The following is a 24,955-nucleotide window of genomic DNA, read 5'->3' on the forward strand; positions in this document are numbered from 1 at the left end:
GCCCGTCTGCCGCATGTGAGGGGGATGGGTACAGGGAGGGGGAGCAGCGCTCACGATGGCACCGCCCCCGCCTCTTCCCAAGATGGCGGCGGAGCCATCACGCAGCAGAATTGGCCGGAGCACGTGACCCGCGCGGTGGCTGCCGCCTTCCCGCCGGCAGATTCGGCACAGGAGGGGCCGCGCCGCGGGGCGCTGAGGGCCGGAGTCGCGGCGGGAACGGGGAGGGGCGCGAGCCCCCACAGCCGCCGCTGCTCTGCCACGCGCCCTGCGCCCGTCGGCGCGAGCTCCGGATCTGCTGTGAGGAATCGGCCGCGCGCCGCTCTCTCACTGAGGGAAAGATGGCGTCGGTGTGGGATGAGTCGGAGGTGCGGGCCGGGACGGGGGGCGCGGGGCCGGGACGGGGATCGGGGCTGACGGTGCCGTTGTGCCCCGCAGGATGGCGTCGGCGAGGAGGTGCTGAAGATGTCTACGGAGGAGATCGTGCAGCGCACCCGCCTGCTCGACAGCGAGATCAAGGTAGCGCGGCCGGGCCCGGGGGGAGCCGGGGTTAGCTCCCATGGAGGGAGTGGGGGTGGAGCAGGGAAAGCGGGGGACGGTTAGCGCATCGGGAGCCGTGATGGCGAGCAGTGAGCCTGAGAGCTGAGGAGTGTGTGAAAAGGGTACGGCCCGAGGAAGCCGACGAACGGCGGTTCTTTGGGGCTTTGGTGGTGTGGGTGCTCTCCCCGCAGGCCCGGCGCGGTCAGGCAGCGCGGGGCGGCTGGGGCCTCCCCGTGCTGCCAGCCCCACCTGGGCCTGCACCTGTGCGAGCGGCAGGGTCTCTGTGGGCGGAGGTCGTGCCGCTTCTTGGGGCGGCCTGTAGCAGTGTGCCACTGTCTTCGTGAGGATACGTACAGCGTTACGTACAGTCTGAGCCTCTCTTGTTCTAGTCTTTGTTGTCTTTCAAGCCTCTCGTTGCTTCTCGAGCCAAACGAGTCCCGTTCCCGCAGTTGTCTCTCACAGCAACTGTGCTCCTGTCCCCGGCCAGCCTGTTGGTCCTGGGCTGAATTCAGGCGGGGTTATCGATGTGTACTGTGTGGGAGGTCCACAGCTGGGCGCTTTGCTCCAGATAGAATCTAACAGGTGCTCCGTACAGAGGGACCTTCATTTTCCTCCATTTGCTGGCTGCCCTGCTACTGTTACAGTATTAGGGTCCCTTTGAGCAGCAACCTCACAGTCTGTGCATGCAGACTTTTCCCCTAAGTTGGTGTCATCTGTGTACATCCTCTCATCACAGTCACCGAGGAAGCGGTTAAATAAGACAAAGCCTGGACCTGTCCCAAGATGGGCCTGACCCACCTAGAAGACAACTTTGTTTTAAGCTTGTCCCTGCCTCTTGAGGTTAGCGATATTGAGATAAGTTATTTCATAAGCTGTGCAGGACCACTTTATCCTGCTGCTTAAGGCTCTACAAGCATTGCTGACTTTGGAGCGTACCCTTTGATCTGTTAAAGACAGCAAAAATAAATTTGTCTTATTTTTAAGTTGCAGAATAGAGTGAGCATAAGCAGCTTTTTCCATTTTACAGTAAGAGCATCATACCCAAAGTAGCAGAAATATTTATGGGCGCACTCCCTTCACGCAAGCTTGGAAACATTCCAAGACTATGTAGAATGACATTTCTAAACTTTTGCATTTTTATATAACAGATTCTTTATCAATTATTGTAATAGTTCTGTCCTGTGAATAATTATGTGTTACCGTACAGTATTGTGCTTAACATCGAGAGTTTTAAACAGTTTATAGAGAAGAATGGATTTTCCATTACATAGAACCACATAAGCCAGTCCAGGTACAGTGAGTTCAGAGACGATGCGGTTTTGCTGTCCATGGAGCTCACAGAGCTGTCAGGCTGTGACAACAGCTAGGAGCAGGAGCAAAAAGTGTGCTGTCTCTCAGACACCACTGAGAACCACCTATATTAGGTGCAGTAATTTTGGAGACAAATGTGCTTGTTGTTGGGTGGGGATTACAGAACTTTCTTATCTTCTATTTGATTTTTCCCTCCGGTTAGTAGAAAAAATCATAGAAAAGTTAAAATTATATGACGATGAGATGTAAGAAATGTAAGTTATCTACCATGCACTCAACATATTTTGGCTTGTGTTTCTATTTTTTGGTGGTTTTTGTTGTTGTTATTAGAAAGGTTTTATATCATATTGAAGTCCAGGTTAAGGTTACCTTGAGCCATAAATGGCAGATCATAAATTAAAAAAATGAGAGGCTCCTTGGGGCACCAGGAACCTTTTCCCTGTGAGGGCAGTCAGACAGTGCAACGGGTTGTCCAGAGAAGCTGTACTGCCCATTGTGCAGTCCTGTCCTTAGGAGCTTTCAAGATTCAGTTGGGTAAAGTCCTGAGCAATATACCATGAGCACAGCTGGCCCTGCTCTCAGCAGGTGGAGGTAGAGGCCCCCAGAGGTCCGTCCCCTCAGCATAAGTTGGTGTATGAGCCCAAGTTTTGCTTTGCTTTGCTGTCATACAGTTGGGAGATAAGTAATGGCTATTACTCTAGAGTTGGGTGATTAGCTTTTTATGGAGAACACGAAGTGTTTTTGTCTACAGAAGCAAGTGATAAGTTTGTTTCTTATGTGTAGGTCTTGATATGAACGGTCTTGTAAATAAAGAGAGCACCTGCATTTCTGTTTGTTCCACTGGAAGCAATGGTGGTGCATCCCATTGCAAGGGTGCTGCCAGTCCCACTGCTTCCCACTGATCTCAGTACACGCAAGCCCTGATTCTGCCATGTTCTGTTCACACTCTGTTTACTTTGATGTGTCACTGTGTTACTTTCAGTTCAGGGTGTTGCTGACCACTCCACTGCACAATTCTTTAAACTCAGCAACAAATAATTTCTAAATGGATGTGCACGTATGTTTATTTAGCTGTGTATCTGTATATATATGTATGTATGTATATCTAGACTGGCACCATCGGGATTTTTTTTTTAATCATAGGTTAGTTTATTTAGAACCAGGCCCACCGATCACAGGTACGGTTTACTTACTAAAGGGAGAAAAGGATCCTAGCCCAGCAGTTAGTGGGGCTTGCTGACAGAGCTTTAAGCTAGGTTTGAAGGGGAAAGAGGATAAAATCAGGCTTGCTAGGGACGAGCCTAGGGGCAGCATGCCAGGGCGAGGGTGAGACTGACAGCCCAGATGAAGTACATCTACACCAGTGCGTGCAGCACGGATAACAAACAAGTGAAGCTAGAAGCCATTGTGCAGCAGGAAAAGTAGAACTTAGTCACCATCACTGAAACATGGTGGGAACGTTCTTGGAACTGGAGTGCTGCAGTGGAGGGCTGTAAGCTCTTCAGACAGACAAGGAAGGAGGTGCAGGGGAGTGGATTTTTATGTTAAGGAGTGTTTTGATGTTGTAGAGCTTAATGCTGGGAATAATAGCAAGTCATTGTGGGTGAGGATCAGGGGGAAGGGCAGCAAGGCTGACATCCCAGTGGGAGTCTGTTACAGAGACAGCTGGCAGAAGTCATGCAATCGCTAGCATTTGTTCTTGCGAAGGACTTCAGCTTACCTGGTATTTGCTGGAAATATGATACAGCCCAGTGGAAGCAGTTTAGGAGGTTTGTGAGGTGTGTAAAAGATACTTCCTGACACAGCTGCTAAGAAAGCCTACTGGGGAAGTGTCCTGTGAGACCTGCTGTTTACATATAGAGAAGGACCAGTGGGACGTGTGGTCAGAAGCTGTCCTGGGCACAATGAGCACAATATAATTGAGTTCTCTTCTTGATGAAGCCAAGAGGGAGGTCACCAAAAGTGCTACTTTGTGCTTCTGGGGGGCAGATTTTAAACTCTTTAGGATGCTGGTTGGGAGAATCCCTTGGGAGTCAATCCTGAAGGGTAGAGGTGTCTGGGAAGACTGGACATTCCTCAGGAAGGAAATCTTAAAGGCGCAGGTACATGCTTGTCCCCCTGTGCCGTAAGCTGAGCCAGTATACAGGAAAACTGTCCTGGCTGAACAAGGAGCTTTTGTTGAGAGCCTGGGAAAAAAAGACATTTTACCATCTTTGGACGAAGGGTCAGGCATCTCAGGAAGAGTACTAGGTTGTTAATAGAGTATGTGGAGTGAAAATTAGAAAAGCTAAAGCCCAGCAAGAGCTTAATCTGACCACCATTGTTAAAGATGATAAAAAATGAAAAAAAGTTTCACAAGAAATATATTAACAGCAAGAGGAGGGCCAAGGAGAATCTTCTGCCTTTTTTTTTTTTTTTTTTTTTCTGGTGTGGTGGGGAAAGTTGTTCCTGAGGATGAGGAAAAGGCTGAGATTCTCCGTGCCTTCTTCACATCTGTCTTTAATAGTCAGGCCTGTTATCCTCAGGGTGCTCAGCCCCCTGAGCTGAAAGACAGGAATGAGGAGCAGGATGAACCCCCCACAATTCAGGAGCAAACAGCAACTTGCTGCTTCACCTGCACTGTCACAAGTCTATGGGTCTGGAGGGGATCCACCCAAGGGTGCAAAGGGAGCTGGCGGAAGTGACTGCTAAGCTACTTTCCATTATTTATCAGCAATCCTGGTCGAACAGGGGGGTCCCAAGCTACTGGAGACCTACTAATGTGACGCCCATCTACAGGAAGGGTCAGAAGGAGGATCCGGGAACTATAGACCTGTCAGCCTGACCTTAATATTGGGAGAGGGCATGGAGCAGATCTTGAGTGTGATCATGTGGCATGTGCAGGACAACCAGGGGGATCGTTCCTAGCCAACGGGCGGGTACTGCTCGACCAACCTCATTTTCTTTATGACCCACCTGGTGGATGAGGGAAACGCTGTGGATGTAATCTGCCTAGACTTCAGTAAAGCCTTTGATTATCTCCCACAGCATTCTCTTGGAGAAGCTAGCAGCCCATGGCTTGGACATGTGCGCTTTTCACTGGATAAAAACTGTGTGGATGGCTAGGCTCAGAGTGTGGTGGTAGATGGAGTTAAATGCAGCTGACATCTGGTCACTAGTGGTGTTCCTCTGGGGTCAGTACTGGGGCTGGTCCTCTTCAGTATCGTTATTGTTGATATAGACAAAGGAATTGAGTGCATCCTACTACAAAAAAGACATTGAGTCACTGGAGTGTGTCCAGAGAAGGGCAGTGAAGCTGGTGGAGGGTTAGAATGTCTTATGAGGAGCAGCTGTGGGAACTGAGATTGTTCAGTCTGGAGAAGAAGCGGCTCAGGGGAGACGTAATTGCCCTCTAAAACTACCTGAAAGGAGGTTGTAGTGAGTCAGGGTTGGCCTCTTCCCAGGTAATGGTGATGAGAGGTAATGGCCTTAAGTTGTGCCAGGGGAGGTTCAGGTTGAATATTAGGGAAAGTTTCTCAGAAACAGCGCTGAGGCATTGGAACAGGCTGCCCAGGGAGGTGGTGGAGTCCACCATCCATGGTGGTTTTTCAAGAATGTGGATGTGACGCTGAGGGATGTGGTTAGTGGACATGGTGGGGATGGGCTGATAGTTGGACTTGGTGATCTTAGTGGTCTTTCTAATTGTAATGATTCTACAATGCTATATATGTGTGTGTAAATATGCATATGTATGTATGTATATTAAAAACACAAACATTTGCGTTATCTAGGCCATACAGCAACCCTGTGAGCTGGTGCGTTGATCAGGGTAAATGTATCCAGTGGCACTGGGAAGAACTTAGTGGTAGATATTACTTAGGCTAATTTGGTGACTTCTTCTATTTTTCTATTACTCTTTATCTCCATTGTCTTCCCAGCCTTACATTTTTTATAATTATTGTACTCCGAGAATAATATAAATTATATGTTGCCATGCTGTTCTGATTTCTACCTCTTTGTTCTGTGTACTGATTCCAGATCATGAAGAGCGAAGTGCTGAGAGTGACCCATGAGCTTCAGGCCATGAAAGATAAGATCAAAGAGAACAGTGAGAAGATCAAAGTGAACAAAACTCTGCCGTACCTTGTCTCAAATGTTATTGAGGTGAGTGCTTTTCTGGAGCAAGGAGAGAAGTGTACACCATTTCTGTCAGGAGGGAGAAGGGATAGGGAGCCCATTGGTAATTGGAGACATGGCACGTTGTCAGACTGTTTATGATTCTGAAGTCAAGACTTCCAGGTTTTTTGATGGTTTTGTTTGTGACCTGGAAGTGCTTATCGCTTGCCCGCTTCACGTCTGGGTCATTTCTTGGGGAGGTATTAGCTTCTGGGCTTCTGTACTTAACACAGCTATTGGAGGTGACACAGCCTCACTTACTGTATACCTGAGTACATGAAATATAGTAGAGTGGTTGAAAAGCAGTGGGTCTGCTACTTTACGTCTGTACACTATTGCCAGCTTTGCAAGAAGACGAGTTCTGCAGTTAAAATAACAGTAGTTAAGAGACTTTAATCAGAAAGATTTTTAAGATTTACACAAGTAGAAAGAAAGAAGAGAATGGACTGGAATTAACAAATTCTCAAGTGTTTTCTTCATAACTAATACACATGAGGGAGCAGTCCCTGCACGCTCAGGGACTTGCTAGCCATGTTGCAGCTTCTGTCCCTTAGCTGCATTGGTATTTTAGGATAAGAGGTAATGGCCTCAAGTTGCGCCAGGAGAGGTTCAGGTTGGATGTTAGGAAAAACTTATTATCAGAAAGAGCGGTGAGGTACTCAAATGGGATGCCCAGGGAGGTAGTGGAGTCACCATCCATTGGTTTTCAAGAAGTATGTGGATGTGGTTAGTGGATATGGTAGGATGGGCTGATGGTTGGACTTGGTGCTCTTAGTGTCTTTTCCAACCTTTATGATTCTATGATTTTATTCACAGCATCTTATACCTGCTTTGGTTGTTTTAAGAGGTCAGTTGAGATAACTTTGCAAACGTCTTTGGAAAGTCCAGACATTACATGATGTCCTTTTTGTGAATCAATCTATTTATCTGATTTTTTTTAAAGCGTAGGCAATTTTCAAGTTTGGAAAAGAAGGATTGGTTGGTATTAGTGTTTTAGAACTTAATGTAAGATGCTGTAAGGAGAAAAGAAATCAGTGCCGTTAGCTACTGCTTTGTTCTGGGCTGTATAGCGTCTTTTTGTGCTGTTGTGTGCTGCTGCATGAGGAAAGGAAAAGATACATTTTTATAAGGTGCTTCAGTGCTTTCAAGATTCTACTGCAAATGGAAAATGGGAATTTTTATTTTTTATACTCCGTGTAACTTAGAAGCCACTAGTCTGGTTACATTATAGAGAAGATTTTCACTCTGGTTTTCAGCTATTGGATGTTGACCCCAACGACCAGGAGGAGGATGGAGCAAATATTGACCTGGATTCCCAGAGAAAGGGCAAGTGTGCTGTCATCAAGACCTCTACACGGCAGGTAAGAGCCATGTGTCCAGTTAGGTGTGAGGAGCAGACAGAAGTTACTCTGGTCCTTTACTTGGGGGATGTAAATAAAGCAGGGATGTTTAATGCCTTCTTTGCCTCTGTCTTTAACGTTGATAATGGGCACTGGAGCTTCCAGAGCCCTGAGGTGGGGGACAGTGACTAAGGGGAACAGTCAGCTCCCAGCCAGCTCTGAACTTGTTTGGGGTTTCCTGCTCCAGCGTAATGAACATAAGTCTATGGGGCCCAGCGGGATTCCTCCCAGGGTACTCCGAGAGCGGGCTGATGTCACTGTGAGACCTTCATGAGTATTTTTTCAGTGATCCTGGGAATCTGGAGAGGTCCCAGCTGGCTGGAAGCTAGCAAATGTTGTCCTAATTCTCAGGAAGGGCAACAAAGAAGGGCTTGGTATTTACACGTCTGTCACTGCCTGGTAAAATCATGGACAAGATTTTTCTGGAAATTACTGAGAAACACTTGAAAGACAATGCAGTCATTGGTTACAGCCAGCACATGTTCACAGGTTCTTTGATTCTATGAGTGCTAGAAAGGTCCTTGTCCTAGTACAGCTAGCTTTGCTTACTTTAATTCCTGTCCTGTAGACATATTTCCTGCCTGTTATCGGGTTGGTTGATGCTGAGAAGTTGAAGCCTGGAGATCTAGTGGTGAGTAATGTTGTTGTGACTGTTAGCTGTGATGTTGGCCAGAAAATTGCATGTGCCTTTTCCTTTAGAAAGGATGCAGTCTGTTCAGGTCCTTCTGAGATCATTCTTGTACTAAAATTTGGATTTAAAAAATTATGGCTTCAATAATATTTGTAGTATAGAAAAGTAGCATTGGAGAGCCTATTTATACAGACAATTAAGTGCCCCAAATTTAGCTATCCACCTGGTATATTGGGCCCCTTCCTTCTAAAATGTGCCAAATTAGTTGTTGTGTTGTCCACCTTGCCAAGCTGTTGCAATTTGATGAACGCTAGTGTTAGAGCTGGTCATACCTGCATCCTGGAGGTCTAGTGGATCACCTCCGACTGTGTGTGCTTTGATTGCTATCTGAAGGGCCTGTTAAAAGCAAAGAACTTGTGTTTGTAGGGTGTGAACAAGGACTCTTACTTGATCTTGGAGACTCTGCCTACTGAATATGATTCACGAGTGAAAGCCATGGAAGTGGATGAGAGACCCACAGAACAGTACAGCGACATCGGGGGGCTTGATAAACAAATCCAAGAGGTGATGCCAGTGTGAATGAGGACAGCACGCTTTGAACTTCCTAAATGGGGCAGCGTGGATTTGCGAAGTTTGGTTTTGACTTAACCTTCTTCTTTTGCTGTAGCTTGTGGAGGCCATCGTCCTGCCAATGAATCATAAGGAGAAATTTGAAAACCTGGGTATACAGCCTCCCAAAGGTGTCCTTATGTATGGGCCTCCAGGAACAGGGAAGACGCTTCTAGCTCGAGCATGTGCTGCCCAGACCAAGGTAAAAGGAATCTTTGAATTCTTACACTGTGGTAGAATAGTACCTGAAAAAGAGACAACATCTCCAAGGGGAAAGGGATTTTACCTTTAAGCTAGTGTTAGGAGGGTTGGGACTTTTTTGTTTACTTGGTTGTTTTAATTAAGGCTTTTCTGTAGTATTAAGGTCTGGCACTACTGAAAAAACAACTAGACATAGGATTGTCTTTCACTTCCCAGGCTACATTCCTGAAACTTGCAGGTCCACAACTTGTGCAGATGTTCATCGGTGATGGAGCCAAGCTGGTACGAGATGCTTTTGCTTTAGCCAAGGAAAAGGCTCCTTCCATCATCTTTATTGATGAACTGGATGCCATTGGCACTAAAAGGTGAGATACAGCCCATGTTGCAAAGCTCTTAGGAGTTGCCTAGCTGTCCCCTCTGCCTGAGTATATGAGGGTAGTTGAGCTTAATGCACTGCCTACTTAGAAAGAGGGTAAACCAAATCACAGATGCAGCACTTACTTGCTATAATCCTTGGGCTCAAAGTACATGTACTTGAGGGAAATGTGTGAGCCTGGAGATCCAGCCAATTGTCTGCTGTAATACAAAACTGTTCACTGGTAAGTGCATCAGGCACAGGAGATGTTTACCCTCATTTACTGCTTAGGCCTGGATAACGTTAGCCCCATTCAGCTCTAAGGATATAACAAGACTTGGATGCTGCTGACTGTTTTAGCTGCAGTGTTCAAGGTATCAAGGAGGAATTTGGAAGAGCTTAACCAAGGAGTGTGAAATGTGGTCATTCTGCTTTTATGTGTGATTAAAAACATAAGTGTGGGGTAGTCAGGGTCCAGCTGATCTTTTTTGTTGTTGTTGTTTTTTTTCTCCCTCATTTCCTCCTCAGGTTTGATAGTGAAAAGGCTGGTGATCGGGAAGTGCAGAGGACCATGCTGGAGCTGCTTAATCAACTTGATGGTTTCCAGCCCAATACACAAGTCAAGGTTGGGATCTGGCAGAGTGCTGCTGAGGGCCAGGGCATTTTAGTAGGGGCTGTAAAACAGTGTCCAGGGAAGAAACTTGGTGGATCCTGGGGGATGAGAGAGGCCTGCCCTCCAGGTGCCTCAGGCTCATAACCATACTGGTACTTAGGTGATTGCTGCAACCAACCGTGTTGATATCTTGGACCCAGCTTTGCTCCGCTCTGGACGATTAGATCGCAAGATTGAGTTCCCAATGCCTAACGAGGAGGCCAGAGCCAGAATTATGCAGATCCATTCACGCAAAATGAATGTCAGGTATGGGATAGGTGTGACCTGGGGCTGTGTTTGTCACGAATGCTGATGGTATTTCAGGGCTATGGAGTGGTAGGTACCCTCCTCTGGTGAGAGCTCCCTTGGGTTTACGGAAGCTCTGTACCCTGCTTCTGTTTGGCATATGTTCTCACACTTCTTTATCTCCCCACTCTAATTAGCCCTGATGTGAACTACGAGGAACTGGCTCGCTGCACAGATGACTTCAATGGAGCCCAGTGCAAGGCTGTATGCGTTGAAGCGGTAAGCAATCCTCTAGAGCAGCCAGCACGCACAGGAGGGAAATAATTACCACCACTCCAGCTTTCTTAATGTGAACCTCACCAAAATATGTCTTGTTGGGCAGGGGATGATTGCCCTCCGCCGTGGAGCTACAGAGCTCACCCATGAGGATTACATGGAAGGAATCCTAGAGGTTCAAGCAAAGAAAAAAGCCAATCTGCAGTACTATGCCTGATCTCTGCCCAGTCAAGGCAGTGGCCCTGGGAGAGGACAGGACTAGACTGGACTGTACCACTTTCTGTCTGGAAAAAATAAAGCATTTTTTTCCTCTAAAATGATGACGTGTTGGGGCCGTTGCCCTCGTTCAGTGGTTCTACATCTACAGCAGGGAAGGTAAGAACCTCCTGTCCTCAGTGCCCATCATGCTGCCCATGGATTAAATCCTGCTCTGCTACTTCAGGAGGACCACCAGGTAATACGGCAGTAAGTGGACTTTGGAATCCATGATCTGCAGCTCAGACAGCATCCCCTGGTTTTACAAACAGGCTGTACACCTTTGTCAGAATCTTTAAACATTTTTCAGCCAACACTCAGCTCTGCAGTGGAGAGGTGAACAGGACTCACACCTGAATGATGTTTTAACTTTTTCATTTAAGCTTAAACTTAACTCTGGAAGCTTTGACACCATTGCTGGGATAGATGGGAGTATATGGGTGAGTGAGTCTGGTAATTGATAAAAAAAGAATTCACGATTACATCCACTGAGCAAGTCGTTCTGTACTTTTAATGCCAGTTGAGAATTACAACTTCCATTTAAAAATTACACTTTTCATAAATACACTGACTTTAGCATTAAGTATCTTACATGCCACTGTATTGTATTTGAAATACAATGTAAACATCTCCAAATGCTGGCCATCTCATCTTTGCCTGTGCAGTTTTTGGACACTTGGGAGAGGGGCGGGGATGTGAGGGAAGAAAGAATAGATGGATGAAAGAAAAATGCACCCAGAGTACTTTGGCGGGTGTTCCTGAGTTAGCCATAGTACTTGCACTGGTTCCAAGATCCCTACTGCTCACTCTAGAGAGGGAGCTTGTTCCAGCAGAGCACGTGTTCTTGCTGTGCTGTGCTCAGGGTGTTTGGCATTGTAAAGGGGTGAGTGGTGAAGTGAGCAGAAGCCACGCGTTCCTGAGGAAAACACACTGCAGTTCCTTTGGACATTAATATTAGAGGGGGCTGTACATTCTGTGATATTAGCAGTACTGCTGTTTGAGCTCGGGGAGAATTGCTCATCTCCTTTTACAGAACAGGAATTGTACCCACAAGTTACTTGGGTGATCGAGGTTGATTGCAGCAGCTCTAACTATATCATACTTTATCCTTATCTCTAGTAGGATAGTTATAAGCTGCATGTTGCATAAGATGCATACATCTCTTCATTGAAACAAGGCATTGCTAGCCAAGTGAGTAGCCTGATCTGTGTAAGAAGCTGAGGAAAACTTACCCCCCTTTTCCCAAAGCCAGTACAGCAGGCTCCTTTTGGAAACAGCTTTAGTGGTGAGTAAAAGCTGATACTACAGCATAGAATAGCACAGATTTCTGCTTTAGATGAATTAATACTAATGATGGGCTAATTCTTTGGCCTAAACCCCAGCTTTAGATCACGGTTCTTTTGGGAAATTATGGCCTGAGCCAACACTGGACAAGTCTGTTGCAAAAGTGTTCAAGCCAACTTCACATAGCTTCTTGCCCTAATTTGGGTCTGCATTACACAGACCTGCAGCAGTAGAGTTGGTGCGTAAACATCCCTTACAACTGGACAGAAACAGGACCATGGAGGTACAGTTCAAAAAACAGCACAAAAGAAGACACAGCCTTGGACTTAATCCCTTGTAAACAGAAGAAAACCAAAACAGAACTGTCCCCCCTTAAGCCATCAATGAGCAAATCGGCAATAATTCAAACCTGGAGTTACTTGCAATGTCCGTGTCCATGGCTGGAGTCTGTAGCAGCATCCCCCAGGCTAGTATTTCCACAGCTATGGCACCGCTCCCCACACCAACACGCCACCTCCTCCGGTGTTAACCCACAGCTCTGCCCAGGCTGCGCTTTCCAGAGTCTCTCCTCACGCCTGCCAAGGTCACACGGCCCCGTTCTCTTGTCTGGGTTTTTGTACAGATGCCCGCGAAGTGTTGAGGGATGGGGCTAAAGTGCAGAGGAACCCAGCCAGCAGGGTGAGGCCCAGGCCTCCCCAGGCACAGAACATGGACCAGCCATAGCCATGACTGATGTCCTCCGGCAGCCCATAGACATAGCGAGGATAGCGTGACAACTCAAAATTGATCCCAGCTACGCACGTGCAGAGAGAGATGATGCAACAGGTACCTGCAGGAGAAAAGCAAGAGGGTTCTACGGTGCCCTCAGTTTACTTTGATTGTTTCTGTTTTCTTCATTTGTTTAGTTCCCCTCCTCTAGCCTATCAGTTTTAAAAGGCAGAAAAAGAAATGAAATGGCAAATTCATATGACTAGAGCATAGCTCACACCCCAAATAACCAATACTGTCTTAGCTCCCTCTGTTGCTGTTTAAATCTCAGTCATTTGTAGTTCGTTATGCAGCAGCTCTCTGAAGGCTTTATCTCCAATGACATCTCCTGCAGAAGGTAAACAGCTTAAGCCCAGTTCTGCAACATTCACTGCTTGCTTTCCTCTGGGAACTTCTACCCTGCTGCCAGCTGTAGTGCCAGGGTTTTTTTTTTTTTTTTTTTTAAATCAACTGCTGCTTCTCCATTGCTAAGTTCCAGAATACCAGCAGGGGTCACAGACTCTCAATAGTACTGCCTTGTGCTTTTTTTTTTATCCTACATCAAAGTTTTGCTACAGCATGAACTAACTGCAGAGTCTCGTTTCTGTGAAACCACAGGAAGGTTAAAGGCAACTGTCGTGGAGACAGGACAGCTGAGGCAGGGCTGAAGTTCTTCAGAACATTTTTTAGTCACTAAGAATCTTGTCTAATTATCTTACTAATGGGAAAAAAAATCTCATGTCTTTTATGGAGTTATGCTGAAAGTACTTTCATCCTGGTCTAGCCTAAGTACAGCTAAGTACACACTCTCCAAAGCATCCATGTTAACAAAAAGGATCCTGCCAAACTGAGAAAATAACAGACCCAAGGTGGGGGTAATCACTTTATTCTCTCTGGCTCTGAGTCTAAATACTAATGATATCTTACTGCTGTGTATTAAAAGGTTACAAACAAAAGCATGAAAACATGCAGCTAAGCAACATGTAGAATGATCAAGGACAGTGCAAGCCTAACTACAGCCTTACTGGCTTCACACCACAGCAGCAAGCTGGCTTCCTGTGCATCTCCCCAAAACACTTCCAGAGAAGGTTCTCATACAGGAGGAGAAGATTCCTCCCACTCACAACATGGCAACAAACTACTATCACAACTGTTAGGTTAATGGATAGAAATACCATTAGACCGCTGTGTTCTTGCTTGCCTCCCTTACAGATGCTGACACCTGACCTCTTAGGTAGCAGCTCTGCCTTTCAATTAAGATGAGCAGCTACTGAAAAGGCACTTATTTATTGCTTGCAATTCAAGAATCCATATCCTTTCAGCATCTTAGTAGCTTTTTGGTGCATTTCTTGCTGCTGTGCTCCTTTCAAGTAAAGAAACAAACTGTCCTTGTTTTTCAGCTGGACAAGCAAAAGTATAGAAGGCATTTTTACCAAAAAACGTGAGCATCTTTGAGCAGCAGAAAGGTGCTGCAGTTGGATTTGTTTTCTTTGTTTTTAAGTTTCCCTAGAGAAATCTGTGAACCGAGTTGCCTGACTAGAGTAGCAGGCTGCATGCAGAGCAGGCAGGAGGACTGTGGGCACACACCAGCTCTCCAGAGCAGAAAGCTCGTGTGCACATACAGCTGGGGCTGCCCAGACACATGCAAGCACTGGTCCTGCCAGGTGTCAGAACCAGTACCAGGAGCAGAAGACAAGTGAAAGGTTCTCACCTCCCATTAGGAAGAGCAGTCCAGCCACGTACTGCATGAGCTCCTGCTGTTTGCAGCACCCCAGCACACCGATGATCCACCCAAACAGGATAATGGAGACTGCCATGCCAATGAAGCCAGCTGTCATCCTCCTCAGATCTAAGAGAGACAAAACAGAAAAGCAAGAATAAAATGAAGGTGGTGGCACCCAAACAGGACTTGCTGTTGCTAATGTTTTTACTTACGTGCATGTGCTCCTCCTGTAGCTTCCTTGATAGGTAGCTTGCACAGCACACTGAAACTATTTGCGCTCAACCAGACTCCCTTCAGCTGGGCACTGTGCAACTAGGGGGTATTCCTTTGCTGACCAAGAGCAATTCTGGTAAACACATGCAATGCAGCCAAATAGTATTGGACAGAAGGGGCACATTATGAATTCTGCGATGGTTTGCAAACGTTAGTACTGCAAGAACTGGTGTGCGTGTGGCTTTTCTGCATTTTAGGGTGAGTGCTGAAAATAGAATTAAAAGGAAACACTGAAAATACAGAGGGCAGGTGGCATGAGGTAAAGACAGGAATAGTAGAAAGACAAGCAGTCAGAAGATCAATACAATATGAAGGAAAGAATTACAGTAACAAGTTCTTAAAAAAAAAAAAAGCTGATGATATGGACAGTACTCTCATCATCCATAACACAAGTGCTGTTCTTGTCTCCTCCTGGTTCTGTCTATAGCTAGATTTCCTCAGCACTGCAGCTCACATAACTAAGGCCATGAAGAATTATGGGAGCCACTACAACCAAAGAAATACAGGGAGAAACAGGAGCAGGAAAGCCTGACCAAATCATGGTCATCAACAGGCTACAGGTCAGTCATCTGTTTGGGAAGGAACTGGGCACAAGGCAGCCCGTGGGTTGGGACAAACAGAGATGTTCCCTAAAAGAGCTTGTTGCCAGGGAGCTGTGTCAGGTCACGTGTGTGCATGCAGAAGAACCACAAGCTCTTTACAGGCTATATGGTGCCACAGCGCCTTGGCTTCAAGCCAGCTAGAAATGGTCTATCCTCAAGAGATCCAGAATACAATTTTGTCTCACAACACACTATGCAGTCTGATATTCCTGAATTCCCCTGCATAAGCCCTTGCAAATCTTATGGCCCCTTCCAATTATACTCTTGGCTGCTTTCCCATCCTCCCTAACAAATACCGTTATACTTAGAGACCCGTGACAGATACCTGCTTTAAACACCCCACATGGTATGACATTTAAGGCAACAAGTAATCCAAACAGCCTCATACTCTGCTTTGGGTTACTTACGGAGAGCGTGCCACTCATCCTGCCGGATGGTGTTGGTGATGTTGATGGGTAAGTTGCGTGGCAGAGAGCTGGAGGTGTAGTGATACTTTACAGCAGTGCAACGCTGAATAACTCCTGTAAAAGAGACATCAGAGTGAAACAGAGCAAAACCCTTGTGCCTTTAGCTTGCTGCTGAGTTGGCTGGCCCAGCAGAGCTCACATAGGGGGAATACCAGAGCAAATGTCATTAAAAAAAGAACAGCTCACTTCGAAGTCTTTGGGGACCTGGATCAGAGGTAGTCTTGCTACAAAGAAAAATTGGAAAAGGGGAACCCAGCTAACACAGGCAGGCTGCAGAAAGAAAAGCCTGAGGGTAAACAGCAATTACAGTCACCAAAGGACCCGGAAGCCTCCTAGAGGAACTGGTACAATGTCTTTGGGATAGCTGGGGAGTCAAGAACATGTCAGAATACCAACACGACTGGTTTGTCTCTTTAAGAATGCAGAGTTGAATCATTTTTTGAAAATTCTGAATAGTTGCTGGAAAGTAAACTGAGGGGGAGAAAAGTTTGAATTCACTCCAGTAGTCATTTGCTCTTCACTTCTAATGAACAATAGCACCCTGTAGGCTTGTTGTCAATATAGCTTAAAGAAAAGTGTATCCCCGCTACAAAATGTGGACCTATGTACATTCTCCTCTTGAAAGGGCTTTTTACTTCAGAAAACAACCAAAACCAGTGAAGATACTGGGGATGTGAGGGAGGGAAAGAACAGCCAGAAAGGTAATAACGCTAAAGAGTACAAAGAGTTCCCCCTGAACAGTGGTTACAGCTCATCACCACCACTACTGGAATTCTGGAGCAGATGCACCATTCAGAAACAGCTGACCAGCAAGCTGGTGGACAAACACTAACAGGGAGCTGCAGTCTCCCAAGTTCACAAAAGATGCTAGAAAGCCCAAGAGAAGAAATTAGCTTTGAGTTGCTCCTTCAGCCATGGGAAGTAGGACTTTGTTCTTTAAACATCACTCGCTGGGACTGCACCCGGCTAGCTCCTGCAGAGCCCTGCAAGGAGGAAGCTCCTGCTTCACAGCAGTGGGAGTTGCACACACACCGCCCAGTCAGCTCCAGCAAGCAAGCTGAGCCTCCAGGTGGGAAGGGGGCCTGAATTCCCCCACGCTAACAGAACAGTGACATTTATTACTTAAAGTGGAACAAGCAGATACGTAAAGAACACGCCCCCAAAAAGCCCAAAGCTACATTTCCCAAAGCCTCTGAGCAGCAATGCATTGAAAGTAGACTCCTCAGCTGTATTGCCACTGCCTGAGAAAATCCATTGTCTGCATTCTTACAATAGCTTACATATAGAACAAAGTAAAACCTCTCCACCTTCTTACACAAATTTGCTAATTCAGAGGTTTTCAAATAACAATGCATTCTGCCTCTGGTTTAAAAATTTCTTCCTCCTGTTCTCCAGAATTCAAAGTGCTGATTTTACAGAGGTAGCACATAAGCCTATATTAAGAAAGCACGGTTGCAAAGTGAAGAGCTCAGACATTGGAGAATTCCCAGATTTACACTGCTCACAAAGCTCAGCTCTGACCTCTAAGCTACAGGCTTAGTGACAGCTTTTGGTTCTGCCACTAGAAACCATTTTTCCTGTAAGATTTCCACTTCTCTGAGAGTGCAGAATGGTCCTGCTCTGGTGTGAGCCAGGTGGCCTCTCACTGGGGGCCCTTTCTTTTTCAGAGCTGAAACATGGAGGTAAGAGTTAGGATCAGGTGAGCAGTGAGGCTGATCTCTCAAGCTGAGTATAACTCAATTTCTCTCAGAAAATTATTGTATTCATCCAGGCAATCCTCAGTAGCCAAATTTTCCTCCTGTGACTAATTCCTGCTTCCAGTTTGCTGAGTAAGGCTCAAACCTAATTTGCAGAGACAATATGTGCCCAGATCCACACAGGTACCCCAGAGACCGCATTCAGTGCATTTTTCAATCTCAAAGTTATCACAAAATCAAACATATTTCAAAGGTATCCCAATTAGTCCTTCAACATAAACCTTCATATACCGTAAATCAAAGGCTATCAGACAGGGCCCACATCCTGCTCTCTATTGCAGAAACCTCAGAAACCTCCCAGCAAAGTAACTCTGCTTTTTTTTTTGGGGGGGGGGGGGGGGGGGGGGGGGGGGTAACAGACTGACAGCACCATAGGAAAGCCTGCCAGAATTGCAAGCTTACCTTCAGGCAAGGGCTTGAATAGAATGGAGCAGTGTGGTGATCGAGGACAATAATTAAGGGGAATATTGGTGGGTTTGGTTTTTTTTTTTTTTGGCATACAAATAAGTTGAAAATACAGGACAGAAAGGAGCCTGTGCTCAAGAGATTACATTGTCATACTGCATGTGTAGAAGAAGGAGGTTGCATGGCATCCTAATCCTAGTATTCCTTAGAGGCAATACAAGAACATTCTGAAAGTTGTACTGTATGTGCTATCGATTAAAAAAGATCAATACAAGAAGCAACAAACTGCTGACACTTCCATGGCTGACCCACGCGACTGTGGCCTCCCATGGCCAACAACGTTTCTCACACCTTGCCCTCAGGCGCATCTTTTCCCTCAGGGCTGTAGATGGAAAAGGTTTTCCCTCCTGTAACCTCTCTCTGCCCTTGGGGCATCGCACATCTGTGTCCTTAGATAAGTTCTTTTTCCAGAGCACTAAGGCTGGGTGAGACCAGTGGACACTGACTCTAAGGAATGACTGAACCTGAAGACACCCAGGCAGAGCAGAGGCCCTCGCCCCAGGCTGGCAGACCCCTGGGAGGACAGCCCCGCCCCCCCCTTCTCCTGCCTTAAGGCCCAAGCAGCCCTGCAGCCCCCCAGCCTGCTCCCACCACCTCTGCCCAGCCCTGTGAAGAGCTCTGGGATCACTGCCCATAGCATCACCCAATAGCCTCTAGATCTGGCAAATCAACCGTCCAATTATGTTTACTAACAGACTGCACTTAGCAATGGCCACACCTAAATGGCTTGTTTATTACATATCCCACTATAATATATGTTTCACGGAGCAGTCATTCCTTTAACTCTTCCAGTTTCTCATCAGCTGGGAGGGCTGGAAGCACAGACACGAGAACAAAGCCATTTTCCCATGAGGGCCTCATTATTGCCACAGGCTTCCGTATTCCTCCACTTACGCATCCTTTGGTTCTTACCTTCTCAGCTACATGGTGCTACTGAGCAGTTATTTCTGCCCAACACATGAGATGCACCAGCCTCATCCCAGAGCTTTTCCAGAACAAGCTACAAGAAGCTACCAACCCTTCAGTTTATGAGCAGTGATCACCCCCTTCTTAAAAAATAAAAATAATTCCTTCCATTTACTGTTGTTAAAATGCATGATGTACAAATGAACCCTCCAAGTAACGCAAAGCAGCATTCAGAACAGAGCTTTCCTCATTAATCATTTTCTACTGTCACCATTTTGCAAACAGTATGTTTTTCATTTCATAGACAAGACTACTAAACACATCTAACGAATATCCCCACAGGATCTCCCTACCCACAGGTTCTCCATGCAGAATGCTTTTGCTGCAGTAGCCCTGTGTAACCCACACAGCACAGGCCCATCATGCTGTACTGAGGTTCCCACACTCACGGTGCCCCCTGCGTACACCTCCTGGCTTCCCTGCCACCTGGCAGTTCTTTGGCTGCTATCCGCTACTAATTGCTAACCTCCATTTTCCATTTGTCCATTATTTCTCCCTTTGCATTTTAAAGAAACACCCACACATTTCTCCCCCCCTAGATTTAAACACTTCCCACCTCCCAGTTCTGCTCTGTTTTTTTTTTCTTAACTCCTGCTTTCCCCCTTTAAAAATGTAAAGCAAAGATATACACTACATATATAAAAGTATGCATGCCTATATATTACCAGCTAAAATGCTTCACTTTTAAACTTTTCACAGAATTTGCTTTGCATTTCTGGCAGTACATCAGTGCTGGGCTAGAAATCCATGCAGTTACCTGAACAGGTAAGGGCACTTATTAACTTATAAATGAATTTAAGTAAGTTATTCCGGTCTCAAGAGATACCCGGAAAGGAAAAGAAACCTTATTCCAGAAGTATTAGACCATGAAGAGTATAAACCTTCATCAAAATTACCACTAGACTCTCACAACACAGTTTATCCCTGCCACTACAAGCCTACAGAAATCTCCAGCTCCATGAACAAAAGGCTCCATCACACGTCACCAAAGAGCCAGCTGAGAACTTACAGCTAATCAAAGAGAAAGTCGGACTTCAGAGGTGCAGAGCAGAGAGCTTCAGTTCGCACCCAGGGAAGAAGCCCATTAGTTTGGAAAGCACAGATCTTGCAGCACTCTTGAACTAACAGCAACAGCCACACCTGACCACCAGCTGGAAAAGGCTGCTTAATCATAGCTGCCCGAGAAAAGAAAGACAGCCAGAAAAAGGAAAGGCTGCTAGGAAAGCAGGTCAGGGGAAGGGATAAGAAGAGAGTCATATCTATTTAAAGACCTGACTCTACAGGAGCTATCATTAATAATGCTCCCTCTCTATGTAAATCTGTAGAGTAGCAACACAGGCAAAGAATGTAAGGGAAGTAAGGTTTGCAGGGAGAGGCAATGTCTATCATTAGCACAGCTGAAGAAAAAAATAGAGTAGAAGGAAAACCTTTTGGATTCAGAACCCTCCCAGTTTAACACGCCAGACCTAAAGGCAGATCAGCCCTCACACATGCAGAACGCAGCCTCTGCCCTTTCAGTCTGATCGCAGCAGCATAGGGAAAATCCCTCAAAACCAAAAGTACTGACAACCAACCAAAGCGGTATCCTTCCATCCCTTCCCCTAGCCTTTCTTCATTCCAATGGGAGCTGAAAGCATTTGGTTTGCTGTGAAGCAGAAAAACAGATAAACATTTTACATTACAAGGACAATTAAGAGAATGAAATTAATAAGCTGCCCTTGAGTGAAACAAGATCAACATAGAAATAAAAATGAAAATGCATAAAATTGATGCTAGGAAATTAAATAGAGGAAGCAGTTGTAATCACACAGTGCTAGGGCACGGCCGTCCAATGTTTTGGCTTGCCTGGGCCATGTATATGTAGGCTGCTCCAAAAGTAATGCCTGCTACTTAACTTTCATGGAAACTACAACAGATACAACAAGCACGGTAACACTGTTTGATAGAGCAAATTCTCGGCTACAAAACTGTTTTTTAAACAGTCACCACTATTAGCTCATTTTTGTCAGTGATGAACAGAGGCCAGAGGCCTGAATGCCACACTCAAAAATCCGCACCAGCAGATGCGACCCACTGTTGCTGTCACCACTACTGAAACACACCACCGTTTGGTCTCCAGAAACGTTCAGCAAGCATCAGTGAATGTCAGTGGGTGAAATGTTTTCCTCATGGAGAAATCCAATGACACACCTTCGCTTCATACACACTTCCACGTCAGACACCATTCTGTCAGACTGCCCCTCTGCTGCCATCTGTCACACAGCTGCATGTAATGGGATACTGGCAGGAAGGTTCAATCTACTGCCACACTGCCAACATGCACCTGTGATGTTGTGGCCCAGTAAAATAAAATAGGAAGCATTACTTCTAGAGTAGCCCTCACAAAATATATAACATAGTCAACTTATGTAAGTAACAAAACATTTTAATTTTTTTTTAATTAAAACAAAAAAAAAAAAAAAAAAGGACAACAGCAGCACTGTAAAACTAGTGGGACCTTACCTTGTTTTTGTGAAACTAATGCACCAGGCTTAACTGATTGTAGTGGCTGCAGTTCTCAGGGACTCAAAAAAATATTCTTCATGAAATTGTATTTTTCCTATGCTTCATCCCTGAAAACAGCTGTTTACAAATGTACGTAACACCAATGAGTGGGACTAATAGTACACTGAAGTTTGCTTGGTGCTGAGTGACAGCTGTGCACCCGGGCGGGGCCACTTAGCAGGGCAGAGCCACTGCCATTTGGCACAGGGCAGAGGCTGGGCTGCATCACGAGCTGTGCTGGGCTGCAGGTTGAAGATGCCTGCAGTAGGGTTTCTAAAAGTACAAGTCACCACTGTGCACTGGAAAGAACAGACAATGACAAGCTGCGCTGCACAGTGCCAGTCTGTTCCTCCTCTGCTGCACTGGATTGGCGTCACAGTTGGAAGCCACTGAAGAACTGCTCATGTTTTCTTAAGATAGCATTTCCATTTTGTGCTTCAGTGGAAGCACTTCTCCCAACTCCTACTCTCCCTGTGCTAGCAGGTACCCTCTGGAACAGTAGCTCCAGGTATTTGCCATTAATCACGTACAGCATTTCTTATCCTAAACCTGATTTATATGTCATTTATTGACTTGTGGGGCAGCCCACTATATTACTTGTACCATCGTACCATCCAGCCCTAGAATTTTATTCACGCACCATGAACCACCTGGCTTTGTGCTGTAGCACACCAGCATGGGATTCACCCCCGTAGCCCTGCATGACACAGACACACACATCAGTCACCACAGAGGCCTGCCCATCAGTCATCCGCTGCAGCGACGCAAAGACCCCCACGCCACAACCGGTCCCTTTTCCCTTAGCTACAAACAAGACCACACGTCTCTCTGCACCGAACGACAAGACGTCAGAGTTGGGAGAGCGCCCCAGCCCGAGCACCAGGCCCAGCAGCGGCCTACGAAAGGGGCTCCCGAGGCCGCGGTGCCAGCCGGCACTGCAGCATTTAAAGAGGACGGGGAGGCGCCAAGCGGGCCGTGGCAGCGGGGCAGGCCGAGCCAGGGCCGCCCGGAGCCGCACCCGCACCGCGCCCGTCCGTCGGCAGCGCTCAGCACCACGGACAGCAGCGCGAGCGGGGCCACCTCTCCCTCTCCTCCCCCGCCCTGCCCTCCCCTCCCGGCGCCCCGCACCTTTCCGGATGAGCTCCTCGCTGTCCGGCTCGTAGCCCGCGCGGTGGCAGCGCCTCCAGAGCCCCGAGACGGTGGAGTTGAAGCGGCGGCCGCAGTGCGAGTCCAGCGCGGCGGCAGCGGCGGCCGGGGCGGGGGCCGGGGGTCGGCCGGGCAGCAGGGCCCGCGGGGGCCGGGCGCGGAGCGGCAGGTGCGAACTGGGCGCCGACATGGAGCCGGGCGGGTCGCTGCGCTTGTGGCCGAAGCCGCGGCAGCGCTCGCGGTGCCGCCGCGCGTCCGTCTCGTACCAGGAGTCGGTGCCGATGGCCACGGCCAGCAGCGCCAGGGCGGCGGCGGCCAGGAGCAGCCCCGCGCCGCTCAGCGCCTGAGCCGCGGCCGCCATCTTACCGCGCCGGGGGCGGCGGGGGCGGGCGCTTCTCCCGCAGCCCGGCTGGGGGCCTCGCCCGCCGCGCCGCCCCCGGAAAGAAATCGGGGCCGGAGCCCCTCGCCGGCGCGGTTCGGGGCGGGCTCCGAGAGCCGCGACGGCGCGACCGTCCGGGAGCTCCGGGCGCCCCACCTGAGCCGGGGCCGCTCGCGCGGCGCGAAGCCCTCACCTCACGGCGGGCGCGAGGCCGCGCGCGCGGGGCGACGGGCAACGGTCCGTGCGCGTGCAGCGGCCCCGGGGCAGCGCGGGCGCGAGCCGCGGGGGAGGGGCGGGAGGGAGGAGACCGCCGGGGTCGGGGCCGCCACCGCGAGAGCGCGCGGCGTGCTTAGCGGGGGGCGAAACGCAAAGCGGCACCGCCGCGTGCCGCCGTTTTCGTTATCGCTGCACGGAAAGCGAGGTTCCGAGTGCCGAAGATGACACTAGTTTATGCAGCGAGAAGCAAAGCAAATCCCAGCCCATGAGGGAAAGGCAGCATTCCTCTCAGCTCCCAGAAAGATTTCAGGGCATCACCTTTTCACATCAGGCCTACAGCTCCCGTTAGAGAACCCCGCAGGAGTCCCCCCCTCCCCTCGTTGCACTCCCGCTACAACGCACACAGCTGAGCCCACAGCGGGGCTCCCAGGACCCCGCAGACACAGCCCGCTCCTCCCCCCACAGAAGCGCGGGACAACCCGAGCCGCGCAGCGCTGCCATCACCACGCTGCAGCAGTTCGTTGTGCACAGATGGGATCACCATCCATGCAGCTGCACATTCGTGCCCCGAAGGCAGACAAAATGAAGGGAACTGGGAGGGCTGCTCTCGGAAGGGTTTTCTCATACGTGCCAGCTCAATTACAAGCCTTCCACATCAAGAATGAAAAATTACTTTCAGACACTGCCCTAAACAACGCCTAGAAAATATTCAGAATCCTCACAACATTCACATTCCTTAAATCCAAAGCCCAATTACCACAGACTCACAGAATCGTTGGAGCTGGAAGGGACCTCCTGCCATCCCCCAGTATCCCAAGTCCTTCTCAGCAGGGCTGCGCTGTGTCCTTTCATGCCCCAGCTTGTACTGATTGCCACAACCCAGGTGCAAGACCTTGCACTTGGATCTGTTGAACTTAATGAAGTACACCTGGGCCCAGTGCTCTAGCCTGTCACTCACATCAGCTCCTCAGGCTCAGGTTTCAGAAGGGGGAAAAAAGCCACCACCCTTACCAAGTTCCAATTGTTACTACTGCAATTATGCAAAAGCCCCTCTGTATGGAGGCACCCGGGCAGCTCTGCCTTCAGAGGGAGAAAGGGCTGAGGAAGGAGTGCACGGCACAGACCCACAGACAACCAAAGGCAGCATGGTGAAGCCAGGGACAGAAAAGCCCAGAAGTAGCACCACAGCCAAAGCCCCCATACCACCAAGTCATGGCCTCCATCACTTTTGTGTTTACTTTCTTCCAACTCCCTGGTTATCATTCTCCTTCTTCATAAAGAAGTCTTCAGCTGACAGTCGCTTATTACCATTCAGTATTTATAGCCTGAAAACCTTTCAAATGAAGAGTGGGATAAGACATGCTTCAAACCTGTGTTTTTGAAGGGTATAGAAAATCCCTTTATTCCTCTCCAGGCTCTTCCTACATATGGTGAATGAGTGTCTTTGTCCCAGATGGCAGGCAACCAGCTCTGTGTCAAGTGCTGAAGAACATAACTACCAGGTGGGCTTTGTGGATTTTAGATGGAAAAAATCACTATCACAACAAAGCGTATTTGCAGAACTCTCTGGATACTCAGTTACTGTGCAAATTCTCCTCTCAGAGTAGTAGCTCACCTGGTGGTAGGTTCCAGGGGACCGAGACTGGCAACCAAGAAATACAGTCAGACCACTGCACTCCTGACCCACAGTGCCATGGCAGCAGGAACAGCAAACTGGGTTAGAAGCTTTCCCTTCTGTTGTGAAAGTCAGAGGAGAAA

The 24,955-nt window shown here is 47.8% G+C and overlaps 2 protein-coding genes and 1 non-coding gene across 4 annotated transcripts; 1 reads left to right on the top strand and 2 right to left on the bottom strand.

Annotated features, from left to right (window-relative positions):
• Window positions 1-126: 126 nt before the first annotated feature.
• Window positions 127-11,264, top strand: PSMC3 (proteasome 26S subunit, ATPase 3). Of its 2 annotated transcripts, NM_001031190.1 has the most exon segments (12): window positions 127-365; window positions 436-516; window positions 5,866-5,991; window positions 7,260-7,364; window positions 7,972-8,034; window positions 8,461-8,598; window positions 8,702-8,845; window positions 9,061-9,209; window positions 9,728-9,824; window positions 9,973-10,118; window positions 10,295-10,376; window positions 10,480-11,264. In NM_001031190.1, coding segments are annotated over 12 exon segments (1,269 nt in total). In that variant the 5' UTR covers window positions 127-338; the 3' UTR covers window positions 10,591-11,264.
• Window positions 11,118-23,288, bottom strand: LOC121113288 (transmembrane protein 178B-like). The gene is made up of 4 exons (XM_040702000.2): window positions 22,585-23,288; window positions 15,665-15,778; window positions 14,371-14,508; window positions 11,118-12,741 (listed from the first exon to the last, which is right to left on the bottom strand). The coding sequence occupies exons 1-4, from the start codon at window positions 22,961-22,963 to the stop codon at window positions 12,497-12,499; spliced, it is 876 nt and encodes a 291-aa protein (XP_040557934.1). The 5' UTR covers window positions 22,964-23,288; the 3' UTR covers window positions 11,118-12,496.
• On the bottom strand, window positions 11,706-11,774 carry MIR1725 (microRNA 1725). The gene has a single exon (NR_035221.1). It is a non-coding gene; the product is annotated as a microRNA 1725 (primary transcript).
• Window positions 23,289-24,955: the final 1,667 nt, after the last annotated feature.

Source organism: Gallus gallus, chromosome 5 (genome assembly GCF_016699485.2).
Source record: "Gallus gallus isolate bGalGal1 chromosome 5, bGalGal1.mat.broiler.GRCg7b, whole genome shotgun sequence".
NCBI lineage: Eukaryota > Metazoa > Chordata > Aves > Galliformes > Phasianidae > Gallus > Gallus gallus.

Bases quoted from the DNA above. Each gene is read 5' to 3' on its own strand.
- PSMC3 (XM_046941674.1), top strand. From the start codon at position 339: ATGGCGTCGGTGTGGGATGAGTCGGAG. The intron at 5,992-7,259 runs GTGAGTGCTTTT...TCTGGTTTTCAG, and splicing joins TTGTCTCAAATGTTATTGAG to CTATTGGATGTTGACCCCAA. The intron at 8,846-9,060 runs GTAAAAGGAATC...TTCACTTCCCAG, and splicing joins CATGTGCTGCCCAGACCAAG to GCTACATTCCTGAAACTTGC.
- LOC121113288 (XM_040702000.2), bottom strand. From the start codon at position 22,963: ATGGCGGCCGCGGCTCAGGCGCTGAGCGGCGCGGGGCTGCTCCTGGCC. The intron at 15,779-22,584 runs GTGCGGGGCGCC...TCTCTTTTACAG, and splicing joins CGAGGAGCTCATCCGGAAAG to GAGTTATTCAGCGTTGCACT. The intron at 14,509-15,664 runs GTAAGTAACCCA...TGTCTCTCTTAG, and splicing joins GGATGAGTGGCACGCTCTCC to ATCTGAGGAGGATGACAGCT.